At 42.5% G+C, this 15,391-nt stretch overlaps 1 protein-coding gene across 4 annotated transcripts in view; it reads right to left on the bottom strand.

The window, feature by feature from the left end:
• The window catches only part of Dennd5a (DENN domain containing 5A), a 71,076-nt gene that overhangs the window by 16,653 nt on the left and 39,032 nt on the right, over window positions 1-15,391 (bottom strand). For 3 of the 4 annotated variants that reach the window (XM_050163294.1, XM_050163295.1, XM_050163296.1), the window contains exons 6-12: window positions 13,885-14,202; window positions 12,418-12,633; window positions 11,846-12,080; window positions 10,247-10,397; window positions 9,557-9,650; window positions 5,102-5,233; window positions 1,389-1,541 (exon numbers count right to left, since the gene is read on the bottom strand). In XM_050163294.1, the coding sequence (XP_050019251.1) occupies window positions 1,389-1,541; window positions 5,102-5,233; window positions 9,557-9,650; window positions 10,247-10,397; window positions 11,846-12,080; window positions 12,418-12,633; window positions 13,885-14,202 (1,299 nt within the window). Of the gene's footprint in view, window positions 1-1,388; window positions 1,569-5,101; window positions 5,234-9,556; window positions 9,651-10,246; window positions 10,398-11,845; window positions 12,081-12,417; window positions 12,634-13,884; window positions 14,203-15,391 lie in introns of those variants that run through there. The other variant, XM_050163297.1, reaches the window with a different exon arrangement.

Raw genomic sequence — 15,391 nt, 5'->3', positions numbered from 1 at the left:
TACACACACACACATATATAGTATGTATTATGTTAGTAACAGAATTTATAATACTCTTACAAAGTCTTTCAGTTTTGTATTTAATGAAAGTAATAATGATAGATGCTATCATACCTCAGCACTTACTACTAGGACAGCACGATCTCAGTGCTGTGGATGTGGCTCAGCTGGTAGAGGGCTTGCCCAGCAGACACCAAGGCAGTACCACATAAATCCCCATTGTAGCAATCCATGCCTATAATTTCTATACTCTAGAGGTGGAGGCGTAAGATCAGATATCCAAGGACAGCAAGGGCTACACAGAGAGACACCTTCTCAAGAAGAAAATAAAAAAGGCCGGGCAATGGCGACACACACCTTTAATCCCAGCACTTGGAAGGCAGAGGCAGGCAGATCTCTGAGTCTGAGGCCAGCCTGGTCTACAGAGTGTGTTCTAGGATAGCTAGGGCTACACAGAGAAACACTTTCTCAAGAAACAACAACACCCCCCCCAATAAAAAAATTAAATACATAAAGGGGTGTGGATACCGGTCAAATGGTGGAGTGCTTGCTTAGCACACATGAAACCCTGGATATGATTCCTAGCACTGCTCCAGCCAGGGGTGGTACGCTGTAATACCACTTGGGAGGATCAGGACTTCAAGGTTACTCTTGAATGCGGACAGAGTTCAAAGCCAGCCTAGACTACATGAGACCCTGCTTCAAAACAAATACATTAAACAAAGATGCCACTTTGACTCTCACTTAAAAATACATCACTGAAATAAGAAAATTCTCTGAGAATTATGTGGCAAAAAAACAAAAAAAAAACAAAAAAACAAAAAACAAAAACAACCTACTCAGCTCCTCCTCAGGGAGATGTTTACCCTTCAGTGAGAGCCTGGTGCTTCCTGAGCTCAGGCTCAACCACTCTACCTCAGACACAGCCAACAGCTAAAGAATCCACCAAGCTGACCTGCAGCTTAATCCCAAGAAAGACGACATTTTTAAAGTTTTAAATAACACAGAAGTATAAAGTTTATTCTTAAGGAAAAAAGCTGAATTCACATTTGTTTAGCTGTTTCATGGCTCATTCTGGAAGCACTTTGTTCCACCTTTAAAGCCAGCCAAGCTAGACAGATAGTAAGGGACAACAGTTCTCAACCTGTGGGTCGAGACCCCTTGGGGGGGGGGGGAATCAAACGACCTTTCCACATGGGTCAAATAGAGATTGTGCATATCAGATATTTATCTTATGACTCATAAAAGTAGCAAAATCACAGTAATGAAGTAGCAAAAAAAATTTATGGCAGAGGGTCACCACATAAGGTGTACTAAAGAGTGTTAACAAGCTCGAGAAGCACTGGGAGGGGGAGACTAGTAAGTGAAACCAGAAGTTAGACCATTACCTGTTTCACTTGCAGCCCATGGCTCCAGATCCTTTCCAGAAGGTCACAGAGGCTGGCAATCAAGGTGTTCTCTTCCACACCAGTGATGTTCACCTCTCCGTGCCCCAGCTCCACAGCCTCTCGGCCCATCTTCTCCACCAGCATCCTCTTGGTCTAAGAATGGGAAAGCAGGATAGAGCCCTACAGCGAGTAGAACCACACACGGTTGCAGAGGGTTGTGGCAGCCTGCAAGGCACATGTGCTGGGCTGGGAAGGACAAGATGAAGAAGCCCCAGGGACAGTGTACTTACTGACATATAGGTCAGGTATGGGGAGTGCAAGCTTTCAAAGTCCAGGAAAGAGGAGGTAAAAAACACAGCTACCAGCATGTAACCCTAGCAAGGGAGTTCATCACTCTGGAGTCAAGCCTTTGCCTTTATGAGATGAAAAGAGTTGAATAAAATCCTTTATTTATGCCTACATCTGATATTCTCCCATTCTCAATGCTTGAATAAATGTGCTGAACAAACCTTCAAGCACACGTATAACCTAGAAATAAATCTGAAATAACCCTCAAGGAAACAAGAAGTTATTAAGTATAATTTCAGGTCAAACTCTGTAAATGCTTATTGTAAATATGTAACAACATCATCAATGTCAAAGATGATTGAGAAACATGAACCCTTTCAAGAACTGTATCAACAATGTTCTCGAGGGCAGGAAAGGAAACATATGGGAGAATCACAAGTAACTCAGAACCAACTGTCAGTTTAAAACAATTTTGTTTTTAACTTAGGGGCTGGAAAAAAATAGCTCAGGGTTAAGAGCCTATACTGCTCCTGTAAGAGGGCTAAGGCATGGGCTCAGGCTCAGTCCCAGAACCTACACTGGACAGATCACAACAGCCTGTAGCTCAAGCTGCAGGGGAACTGATACCCGATTCTGGCATCTGAGGGAAGCTGCATTCAAGCACACACAATCACGGAGACACACACACACAAAACTAAAAAAAATAAAATCCTGGGCTAAAGAGCTGGCTTAGTGTTGAAGAGTACTGGTTCTTGCAAAGGACCCAGGTTCAATTCCTAGCATCCACATGGAGGCTCACCACTTCTTTAGGCACCATGCGTGCATGTGGTGCACAGATAAATGCAGGCAAAGATAAAAGAAATCTTGTTACAAGGTCAAAATAAGTTCATTCTTGCTTTCTATGAAACTTGGAGTAGACCATATTTTGACCCATTTTCTGAAATTTGACATATTCCCCACCCTATGCCCTAATCTCCACCCTGATATGATGTTCTACCAAATAATTTTTGAAATGTTCTGTCAAATTCCTATGTAACCAAAACCCTTGAAAACCCCACAGTCCTGCAGTTTGGGGGCTAATATAAACACCACCTTCTCCTATGCTTCAATGCTATTTTCTTGAACCCTGCTTTAGGGAGATGATAGCCCTGTGTGACAGAAAAATAAAGCTTGCTTAATTTGGTCCAAAAATCTGGGTAATGATTACTCTTGTTCAGTGGATTTAAAAACCACTGAGCTATCTCTCCAGCCCAACTTTCTTAAAGTAAGAATTTCTTCTAATTTCACTAATAACTATCAGGATGCAGCAGAGAATAAACATCTGAGTTGTCCTAAAAATTATGATACTATAAAAAAAAGGATTTTTTATTATAAATTACATTTATAGACAAGGCAGTGGTGGCACATGCCTTTAATTCTAGCATTCAGGAGGCAGACACAGCAAATCTCTGAGTTTGAGGCCATCCTGATCTACAGAGTGAGTTCCAGGACAGTCAGGGATACACAGAAAAACCCTATCTTAAATTTTTTTTAAATACAAAAAAAGAGAAAGAAATTACATTGTATCAATATAATTTTGTTATATGTATACTTCTGCTCTTAATTAAGGTATTGTGTTTGTACTACTCATTTAAAAATGTAAAATTAAGAAATATAGGTTAATAATTAGTCATTATAATAGTCAAGCTTGTAGTCATGTTAGTTAGGTTTTCTAGATATATAGAGATATATTTCAGTTAGATAATCTTCAAATCTTTCAAAGACTACAAAATATGGCATTTAAAATGTTTTAAGAACTTAGGAAGCTGGGCGGTAGTGGCACATGCCTTTAATCCCAGCACTCGGGAGGCAAGAGACAGGCGGATCTCTGTGATCTACTTCAAGAGGATGATGGGTATTGAAGAGGCTCCTCATAGAGTTTGTTAGCCATTTGGGCAAGAAACTGCTCTTGCCTGAACTGTCTGATTAGACTTGCAGGACCCACAAAAAAACGACTGCTGAAGCTGCCTAAAGAAGGTGAGACAGTCCTTTGGGGTTCCTGCTTCATGAAAGAGTCTGACAGATATCCTGAAGAAAGTGACTGACAAACTGCCAATAGAGGTGGAATTGTCTTCAAAATTTCCTGCTTCATGGAAAAACTTGCCAGATACCATGGGCCTGTAGGCTGAAGATGGGTGCCTCAATGGTACAGAAGAACTTTGGGTGACTATTCAGGCAGTAATATGTCTCTGTCAATTCTAGAGTTTTAGAAGTTGCTTACAATGCACTTCCTGTTTACTTAGGTAATACTGTATCTTTCTGGAGTCTTTCATGGAGTTGAAGAATAGATATAGCTTTCCTTAGTTATGATAAAAAAGTAGATATAAATACTATAACTATAATTCTTGCTTGATACCTGTTTTGTTATATGTAATCTTGCTATGTTAAAGTTAAAACCTTCCTTTTTATTTAGACAGAAAAAGGGAGGTGATGTGGGGCATGATGTATGCTGTGAACATATTTTATTGCCATTGGTTAATAAAGAAGCTGCTTTCGGCCAATGGCTTAACAGAGTAAAGCCAGGCTGAAAGAGATATAGAGAGAGAGTAGGCGGAGTCAGTCAGAGAAGCCATGCAGCCGCTGGAGACAGATGCCTCCGCTGGAGCCCACTGAAACTTTGCTAGTAGGTCACGACCTCATGGTGATGCACAGATTAATGGAGATGGATTAGTTTAGGATGTAAGAGCTAGCTAGCAATATACTTAAGCTATTGGCCAAACAGTATTGCAAATAATAAAGTTTCTGAGTGATTACTTCGGGTCTAAATGGCTGGGAATGAACAAGCATCTTCCCCCAACTATATTACATTTATAACTTAAATATTAAAAATTAATCTTTCTTTTGGTATTGAGAAAAACATCCAAACCACTAAGCTTAAACTGAATAACAAATGTTGAGTTAACATGGAATAAGAATCCCACAAACTATTTTGAGACATGAAAAGTGATTGCTATCAGATCACAATAGAGACACAAAAACATTTCCACATATGCAAAGCAATCTGTAATAATTAATAATTAGTATTATCCCATTATATAAGGAGTGGAGCCAGTCAGATGGTTTGCCAAGCAAACTTGACCATAGGAGTTCGAGCATCAGAAACCACATGAAGTGGGAAGGAGAGAAGTGACTTACAAAGCTGTCCTGACTTTAGTTGGGCAGTAGTGGTGCAAACCTTTAATCCTAGCAATCAAGAGGCAGAGGCAGGCAGTTTTCTGTGAGTTTGAGGCCAGCCTGGACTACAGAGAGAGTTTCAGGGATACACAGAGAAACCCTGTCTCAAAACACACACACACATTTTAACTAAAAAAGGAGTGCTTGGAGCCAAGCAATGATCTCCGTTTTGCTGCCAAGGGAGCAGCAGCACTCAGGTGTCCACAGCTCACCTTGTTGCGGCACTCCTTCAGCAGGCCTTCCACAAACTTCCAGTTGGTCTGGGCGATGACTGACGGAGAGAGGTTGGACAGTTTGGGCTGACGGATGGTGCTGCCCATATTCCTGGCTTCCTGGATGTACTTCTACATCAAACAGAAAAAGCAAAGACCTTTTATGTCCATGTACAGAAACCATTCTTGCACTAAAGGGAAAAACCAAAATAATACAATTTCTGGTTCTGCTGACCAGGTATAATAAATTACCTTTGATTTAAAGTCACAAGAGGGACTTATACAAGTGTTCTTGTGCACAGTGCACACATACATACTAGCAGGCATATTCAACTTTTCGACATTATGAATGATATTGTCCTCAACCAAGTTTGTACCTAAGAATCCTGCAGTGGAGTTACAGATCACAATAAGTAAACAAACTATCCCACAATGTTTTACGTTAGGCTGCATCCCAGGGAGCATGTAGTCAGGACAGGTTGGACATGCCTGCTACTGCATACACAGCTCACCGAACAAATCCAATCAAACCGCCGTGTGACTGTGATAATCATTTCATCCACCATGATGAAAGGAACTGAACTAGTCTCACCATATAAAAAGGATTTATTTGTCTTAATCTTGCTAAATCAGGAACTAAGGAAACAACCATACTTTCTACTCTTCTACAGCATGTTGCTCTTTCTTTGTATGCTGTTTAATACAGAGTCCACAACAATTTCATATACTATATGGGCATTCTTGACATCTCAGGTTTATGACCAGCATTTTATCCTAATATTGCCCTTCCTCCATATTATCCCTAGTACCACAACCCTGTCCATTTTATGTTCTGACCCATTAATCTACCCCTACTGCCAACTGCTATCTGCCTCCTAACTGGCTATCTATCCCCCTCTCTCTCTCTGTTTCTCTCCTCCAAAAGTCTTCCACAGCCTGCTTTATATAACACACAGCTTTAGATCCTGTCCTCTACTTGGAAGTGTTCTTCTTTCTCTGTAACAAAACTATTGAGCCCTAAGGCCTCAACAGACACTGGCTCCTCCTCCAAATAGTTGTTTGTTGATTATCCCTCTAAAAATGATCTTCACATTCTCTCACCAGTGATTGTGAGAGGATCTGCCCTTCACATGGCTCCTTCAAAAGATTTTTCTACTTACGCTGGGCGATGGTGGCGCACGCCTTTAATCCCAGCACTCGGGAGGCAGAGGCAGGCGGATCTCTGTGAGTTCGAGACCAGCCTGGTCTACAGAGCTAGTGCCAGGACAGGCTCCAAAGCCATAGAGAAATCCTGTCTCCAAAAACCAAAAAAAAAGATTTTTCTACTTGATTTACATGTGTACCTGTCTCAACTCCCTAATACACTTACTCTGAGGAAAGGGCCGCCTCCTTGTCATCTTAGTATGTCAGATGCTCACCCCAGTCAGTGATTCTTAGCACTGAGATACAATCAGCCTTTCAAGTTTTCATTTACTTCTCTGAGCATGGGAGAGTCGTGCCCATTACTCATCTGTCACACAGCAGCACAGCCACCAACATCTGAGGCAAGTGGGAGAGCTGTCCCTGCTCCTCACCAGGAGAGCAGGCCCACACCTTGTCTGGGCAGCACAATAGAGCCAGCCCAGAAGTTGTGAGCGTGGGAGAGCTGTCCCTATTACTCGTCTGTCAGGTGGCTGCATGGGTAGGGAGAGATTCTCCTCCCCCAGTTCATCAATGGCTAAGGCCGGTGGGAGAGCTGCCACTGAGGTCCTAAGAGCAGGAGAGCTGTCCCTCCCCTCATCAGCTGCAGCACTTGGTAAAGCAGCCCCTCTGCCATGCCTAGTAGAGCTGGCCCTGAAGGTGTAGGTGTAGATGTGGAAGAACCGACCTTGGGGACATGGAAGCAGGGGAACTAGTGCTGCCCCTTGCTCATCACTGCAAGGAGTGAACTAGCCAGGGCAATGCAGGAAAGCTCACCCTGGAGGGCTGACAAACCCTGCAACTAACTACTCAGGCTCCGAACCAGTGTGTTACAAGTTGGCCCACCCCAACATCCACTCATCTGTGATCTGAAGGAGCATGTGAAAGGACCAGTCCTGCAGACCCAAAGCTGCAGGCTCCAAGATCTCCACAAACAGGGCAAGAACAGAATATCCAAAAAGAGTCTCAGAGAGGGCCCACCATTGATAGTGTAGCAGAAACCAGAGGCCTCGAACCAGATCAATGACTCTGCAATGAGCACTTGCAAAGAGTAAAAATAAGTTTAAAAAAAAAAGTAAAAATGTATGGATAAAAGAGTTTAATGCATGACTCACTATGTCATACTATAGCTTCCATGATAAGAATGGTTTTTCTTTTTTTTCCCCCTCTCTTAAATTTTATTTTATTTTATTTTAGGGGAAAGACTGCAAAGGCAGAGGGCAGATATGAAGGGACAGGAAAATTAATGGAACGGAGATGTATGATATAAAAGAATAAATAAAAAAGAAAGTTTAAAGAAAAGTCAAGAAAACAAGCTATTTTCCAACTTACTGAGGTGCTAGACACACATGAAAATAGTCTTCCTGACTGAATTTTATTGGTTTAAGATGAAAAATCACAATGTCTTTTAAGTTCCTGAAAGGCTTCACAACTAATCTAAAGCACGGTCTTCAGCTAGTTTAAAACTAGAGACTATGCTAAGAAGCAGTAACTCAGCTTGCAACAGAGAGGATTCAGGAAATAAATCCAATAATCTGCAATACCGCTGTGATGGTTTGAATGAAGATGACCCCATAGGCTCCTATATTTGAATGCTTGGTTCCTAATTAGTGGAACTGTTTGAGAGGTGTCAGGACACGGTTTCTCAACCTTCCTAATGCTGTGGCCCTTTAATATAGCTCCTCATGTTGTAGTGACCCCCAACCATAAGATTATTTTTGTTGCTACTTCATAATTGTAACTTTGCTGTTAGAAATCATAATGTAAGCATCTGATATGCAAGATATCTGATGTACAACCCCCCAACCCAAAGAGGTCACGACCCACAGCTTAAGAACCATGGGTTAGGCAGTAGGGCCCTATTGGAGGAAGAATGTGACTGACTGTGGGCTTGAGGTTTCAAAAGCCCAATCCGGGCTCTCTCCCCACCCCCCTTTTCTTCCTCTGAAGATCAGGATGTAAACTCTCAGCTATTGCTCCAGCACCATACCTGCCTACCTACCACCACAGCCCTCACCACGATGGATCAACCCTCTGGAACTGTACACAAGTCCACAACTAAAAGCTTTCTTTGATAAGAGCTGCCTTAGTCGTGACATCTCTTCAAAGCAGAATAATAACTAAGTAAGACACTACCCCTCCCTCTACTTGAAGCATGATTAATAAAAGCTCAGAGAGAGAAACTGGGGTTCAACCTAAAGATCTGAAAAGCAAAGCAACCAGCCACTGGCTCTTACTCAACCTTAGTCTGAAAGTGGCAATCCTGCCTCCAGGAATCTCAGAATGAGACTGTGTGTTGAGAGCTGTTTCCTCCTGTTTTATAATCCTTAAAGGCAAGCACTGCCCAGTTTCTACGGCAGCTAGTGTGGCTACTGGAATTAGAGGAGCATGTCATTGTGGCTACTGGGACTACAGGTGTGTGTTACCATTACCTGGTCTGTAAGGCTGACCAGTGTGACTGTTTTACTCTCAGATCTTCAAGTAGTCTTTAATTATTAAAATACAATTGAAATGCCATTACATCTCCTTATCCACATAGGGGGCAAAAATAAAGACAGGTCCACAACCTCCATTCTTCTCTATTGCTGCAATAAAATATCCTGACAAGAGCAATTTAGGTACAAAGTGTTGATTCGGGCTCACAGATGTACATCACAGTTTATCATACAGGAGGTCCCAGCAGCAGGACCTGAGGGAGCTGATCTCATCATATCCACAATCAGCAGAGAGCAAGGATGCATGCAGGCTGGTCCTAGGTTTGCTCTCTCTACTCTTATACGATTCAGAATCCCCTACCCAGGGAATGGTGTCACCCACAGCAAAAGGATCTTCCCACATCAATTAAGGTAATCAAGATAATCCCCCACAGACATGCTCACAGGCCAACCTAATCTAGACACTGACTCCTCCCCACCCCACCCCCCAATTCTGGACTGTGTCAAGTCAGCAAGAGAACTAAGACACAGGGAAAAGTCCTCCACCTTCAGATTCAGAGTCACAGAACTCACCCCAGTTCACTTTCCTCCATTACATTTTAATAAAATTAGCTCATTTCCTAACATGCAAGAAGTCCTAATTTGAAAGGCATTTCTCTGAAGTTTCAGCCTGCCATCTTCTGAGGTTTGTATTACACTCAGCAGGGAGTTAGCAGAGAGAACAGACAAGGTACACACTTAAGCTCTTCTCTGTGGAGAAAGGCCATTGCTGGTATAGCATACAAAAAGCGAGTGGGCCGTGAGAGCAGGAGGAGTCCTTGCCATTCACAAGGAGTCATACCTCTCTCTGGTCATTGTCCAAGCGCAGGTGTTCTGTGTGCTGCTTTTGCCGGTCTTTCCGCCTCCACTGGGCAGGGGCGTTCCTTTTTGTCCACCTGACAATATCAAAGAGGCCATTAAGAATATCTACTACTCTGAGTTCTAAGCCAACCTGGTCTACACAGTGAGAGACTCTGTCTCAAAACAGAAAAAAAAAAAAAAAAAAAAAGAGAGAGAGAGAGCCACTAAAAAGTAAAGCTACTGACAAAAGAAAAAGAGAATGTCTGAGCAGTTGATGAAGGCACTATGAAGTCCTTAGGGAAGAGCAGCTACAAAGAGGGAGCGCGCTCCAAAGACTAAGAGAGAATTTGTCTTGAAATATCTACCAAACTTCACATGCAGATACAAAGCTGTCTGGGCTACAGATACTCATCTCCAAAAGTAAAGAACCATCCAGCCACGTTATCCACTTTATCTCCAATTTATATGGGGTTCAGGTATGAGGCTGTTTTAACCCACCTGCAGCCTGGCTGCCTCCGAGTCCTGGGAATACAGTTATCTTAAATTTGTACAGTGCAGACAAACACTGACAGACACTCTTGGCTCCTGCATAGTTTGGGTCTTGTCCGAGTAACCACTCTAGCTTAGACTCTGGATGCCACCGGTTACTCCACTTGGTAGTGAGGTTGGAGCATCTCTAGGGTTTACTCACTTGTTGCTGGCTGGCCCAGTGCAAAGGACATCAGACTGCAACTTAGGGAAAAAGCCAGGCTCATATTTTCCTTGTCCAATTTTCATATCAAGAAGATGTGGGTGAACCGCAGTGTGGTCTATTTTTGCCAGACGTAGTTCAATTGCTTTTTCTGAATGAGATTTTAAAAAAAAATTAAGTCAAACTTTTTTTTAAAAGTAACTACTCTTCAATTCTAGCCAAGATAAGAGTGAAAAAAAATTGATTTTTACCTTCTTTCCTGAAATATATACAAGCAGGAAAACAGACATAAAATATGATTTCAAAACACTTGCCATTAGGCAATGAGGGACAAGAGTCCCTAAAATTTAGAAATAAATGGGGTAATTCTTACGAATGCCTCAGCTAACTGCCCTGAGAATTTTCTGTTGGGACACACAGAGGGGAACCTTAGAGTCTGGTTCAGTCCCAAAGGCTGGCGATATGGACAGTGGCAAAGAGTTTGTTCTAGAACATCTCTAGGGATCTCTAGGCTCTGCAAACTGCCTCAAGTGACACTATGACATCTCTTTTTCTGAAAAAACCTTAAAAATGAGGGCTAGTTAGCTCTTCATCCCACAGCTTAAACACTATTCTAATAGACTCGTGAGACTACATATCAGACAAGAGTGACTCAGAACACTGCAGATGCAGCACCCGGACTACAGATGGGCTGAGAACTGACTAGCAGACAAGCAGAGCCTCAAATGAGCAAAGCTTTCACAGCCCTTGGCTGTTTGAATACGGCCATTTTCAAGTATAATACAAGATGAAAAGGACTGGGCATCCTGATTTGTTTTTTTGTTTTGCTTTTGTTTTTGGCTTTTGGTTTGTTGAGACAGGGTTTCTCTGTGTATCTCTGGCTGACCTGGAACTCACTCTGTAGACCGGGCTGACCTCGAACTCACAGAGATCCCCCTGCCTCTGCCTCTTGAATGCTGAAATTAAAGTCACTGCCACCACCAGACAGGAATCCTGACTTTAAAAATGATATTGAAGCCGAGCTGTGGTGGCACGAGCCTTTAATCCCAACAGGGAGGCAGAGGCAGGAAGACCTCTGAGTTCAAGGCCACCTTGGTCAACAGAGTGAGTTTCAGCGCAGTCCAAGGTACTTGGACGGTTGAGAAACCTCTCAAAACAAAACAAAACAACAACAAAAACCCCAGAAACAAAAATGATTTTGAGAGGCAGGTGGATCTCTAGGAATTCAAGGCCAGCCAGGTTTACAGGGCAGTTCGAGGCCAGTCAAGGCTCAGTCCCAAAAACAAACAAACAAAAAGGATTTCCAGGCCAAAAGAAAACAAACAAAACAAAAGGAAGAAAGCAAAGAGTGGTGGCGTACACCACACCTTTAGTCTCTGTGCTGAGAGGCAGAGACAGGCGGAGCTCTGTGAGTTGAGGCCAGCTTTGTCTATACAGTGAATTCTAGGACAGCCAGGACGACAGAAGTCTTGTCTCAAAAGAACTAAAATAAAATAAAATGATAAGGAACACATCACAGTTAATGTGCTAACATACTCAAAGGCAAAAACAGAGAAAGCAGCAGACTTGTTTAGGAGCCGTAGAGGAAAGAGGTCTCACCTGCTTCATCCACAGTGGTACACTTCTGGTACATGGATGTCCGGAGAGTAGGTGTCCGAACATTCAACAGTCTGATCTTGTCAACCCTCGAGTCAAAGACCCGGAGAACAGGGTCTTTATCGTCATCATCGTGACACATGATCTTGTTGTCAATAAAGGATGCAAACATCTGGGTCTCAAGGAATCTTGAGAGGAAGGGCAGGTAGGGCTCGGGCTGATCTGACAGGAAGGATGCCTAGTGCAACCAAAAGGAAGCAATCAGCAGGGACAAGAACATGACAGTCTTGACCAAAAACAGCAATACACCCAAGGGCTGAAGTGGGACAATTCTATGAAGCCTCCTAGGTCGTTATGAAAACTACAACTACAACCCTTCTCCCCTTTGTTAACTCTCATAAAAACCTTTGCCTAGAGAAAGAGTCCTTCCCAGCACTGCAAAGCAGAACAGAAACAAAGGAGGGCGCTGTCTAGAAGTAAATTACTGTAGTGGTCTGCACGCCTGCTTCTCCACTTGACTTTTCTTCTTCCTGCTGTAATTAGCTCTGAATCGCGGCCCCCAGGGTCTCACTCACTTTATCAAAGTTCTGCATCTGCTCCCTGTTGGTGAACCAGGACTCCTTATCCTGGCTAGGCTGGATGACAAACACTTCATAATCAGCAAACATCTGAGTAAAGCGATTAGCAAAAACTTCCCGGATCTGAATGTTTAGCTGATAAATCCTGAGTTCTTCTTCATCACACTGAACTTTGAAATCTTTATTGCTACTGGGGTCTTCACGAACTTCCAGCTAGAAAGAGAGAGAGAAAGAGAGGATGAAAATATGAAATATGAAAATATGAATGATTATACTTTCATGCCAAAGAAATGCAACTCATCTGACTGTTTTCATTTTGGACTCAGCAGCAAATGGTGAGAAGGTTTGAACAAAAGAAAGAAAAATGAGAAGAAATATAAAAGGAAGGAATCTAGAAGTTAGAGATTTACCTTAGTGTTAGAATCTTGCCTAGCAAGCAGGTAGAGAGTAAAGATAGGGAAGGGGAGGAGATTCTGTGGAGAAAAGACAGAGCTCAGTCTAAAGGTATCCAGCAACTCACTAAGATGAGGTGCAGTCACTGTGAGCTGCGTGCAGTCCAGCCAAGGAAGGAAAGAGCAGAATCACTCCTGGGCAAAGGGCACGAGAGGGAGCTGAAGTCAGAGCAGTGGATAAAACTCTGCCTCTGATCTCCTCCTGGTAGTACCTTTCTTTTTTGGGGGAGGGGGTGTAGTGGTGGAATTGGGTTGTCACTTTCCTTACCTTTCAAAGAGCATCCTTTTTTTAAAAGGAGATATATATTTTATCTTCCTAAGTATTTCTCTGATCAACTGGTATAGCTTTTTTTAATCTGCTGTACTTTACAAAATAAAATAGAGAAAAGAAATTGCTCACTACTAAAAATGAGAAGTCCAACAAAATCATTACACTGTCCTAACACTTATATGTAACTAACCAAAGTTGTTTAGCAATGGAAATGGGAAAGGTAGAAAGATAGGCAAATAAGCACAGAAAGCTTAATTTCATCAAAACCAGAAACTGGAAAGCCAAGTGCATCCCTGGAGGAGTCAGCATTACAGAATCTGTTCTAAGCTGCAGCTAACTCCAGGCAAGGCTCTGAATCTAGGGCAGAAACACTAAAGGTCTCTAAGCCTCGGCATCAAGATGTATCTCTATCAGGCTGCTGTGACATCACAGGGCAATGGATATGAAAGGTCTAAACTTGGGGCTTACCATCACCATCCTTCCTGACCACTCTGCGGAGTGTCACAGAGAATGGCAACAGGCTCTCCCTGAGCTGTACAAGAAGCCACCCAGGCTCAACCAAGTAACGTGTGCTGCACTAGCTGCTAGCACTAGCTCAATTTCCCATATGGAACATTTCCTTCAAGGCTCACAAGTATGTACTGTCCTGACCTGGGTACCTTCTCATCTTAAATCCATCTTCCCAAGGACAGCACTCTAACAAAGATCCAATCTGTCACAAACTTATTTCCAGCTTCTTACTTTTTCTAAACTCACTCCTGTCCTCTTGACCAAAGCTTGCAACCGGGCAATAGTTTCATTCTCCTTGAGGAGCTCATAGGAATGCAAAGGGGAGCCTGCAATATTTCCATTCCTCTTGTCAGACACAAGCTCAGAGACTCGGATCCTCTTCAGCTTTGAGGCGCTTTCGCTGCAATGGAGATTTCCTTCAGGGGGAATCCCAAAAGCCATGAGGATCTCAGAGACCTCCTGGACAAACTCCAGTTTGTTGGGAAATTGAGGCAAGTCCTCTGGCAACTCAATGAAGTGGTTGTCAACATCCACAAAGCAGAGGTTAGCCTGGAAATCAAAGCAGGAAGGGGCATGAGAGAAGTTTTAGAAAGGACAATGGATACATCTAAATGATATACATTAGATGTGGTGCAATGAAGATGGAGCAAGGCAAAACACCCATACTCACAAAATTAATTAATTTAAAAAAACCTGACACAGGTTTTTTTTACAACTTTAAGACTAAGTAACATACCTAAAATCACTACTTGATAGATCTGGGATTTGAACTCAGTCATATACTTACTAACTATTGATCTTCAGAGGTCGTATACAATTCTTCTTCAACTTAGTACTTTAAAAGCTCTTGTTCCTGTTCATTTTCTTACACTATTAATTAAAAGAGCTGTTCATGTGCTTATTAACCTGTCCTCACAAGACAAGTAACATTGCCTTCACTCTAACAGATTACTAAGGGGCTCAGGGTGTGTGTGTCTCATTTATACAAAAGAAATACATGCTACAAAGTTGTTTTGAGAATTATAATGTCAAAGTTTTTTATAGTACATTCACATGTGTGTGAGTGAGTGTGTATGCACAAGCAAAGTTAGAAAACAATATTTGGGAGTAGGCTCTTTCCTTCTATCACGTGGGTTCTGGGAATTTAACTCGGGTTGTCAGACTGAGCCACTTCAATACTCCCCCCATTTAACCTTTTTTTTTTTTTTTTTTTTTCGAGACAAGATTTCTCTGTAGCTTTGGAGCCTGTCCTGGCACTAGCTCTTGTAGACCAGGCTGGCCTCGAACTCACAGAGATCCTCCTGCCTCTGCCTCCCGAGTGCTGAGATTAAAGGCGTGTGCCACCACTGCCCGGCTCCCATTTAACTTTTTAATCTACCTGAAATAGGTTACCTTATGGCAAAAGGGAAGGGTCCTTCTTTAGCAAGGCACTGATACTGTATGCCCAAATGCTGACCCAGTGATCTACAAATGTATCCTTAGCTCAATAACCTTTATGTTCTGGAAGAAGCAGCCAGGGGATAACATGATCAGCTGACTAACACAGCCATCTCATGAACTTAAATCTATTACAACTACGTTTTTGAACACTCCCTGTATCATCATTTATACTGAGTTCATAAGTTGCCCTATTAACTTGTATCTATAAAAAGGCTGGAGAGGTGGCTCAGCGGTTAGGAGCAATGCCTGCTCTTCCAGAGGTCCTGAGTTCAATTCCCAGCAACCACATGGTGGCTCA

The sequence above is a fragment of the Alexandromys fortis genome, unplaced genomic scaffold, assembly GCF_014885135.2.
Source record: "Alexandromys fortis isolate MF-2015 unplaced genomic scaffold, M_Fortis_MF-2015_v1.1 scaffold_129, whole genome shotgun sequence".
NCBI classification, from domain to species: domain Eukaryota; kingdom Metazoa; phylum Chordata; class Mammalia; order Rodentia; family Cricetidae; genus Alexandromys; species Alexandromys fortis.
The sequence above is the reverse complement of the archived record's forward strand: the minus strand, read 5'-3'. Positions and strand labels throughout refer to the sequence as shown.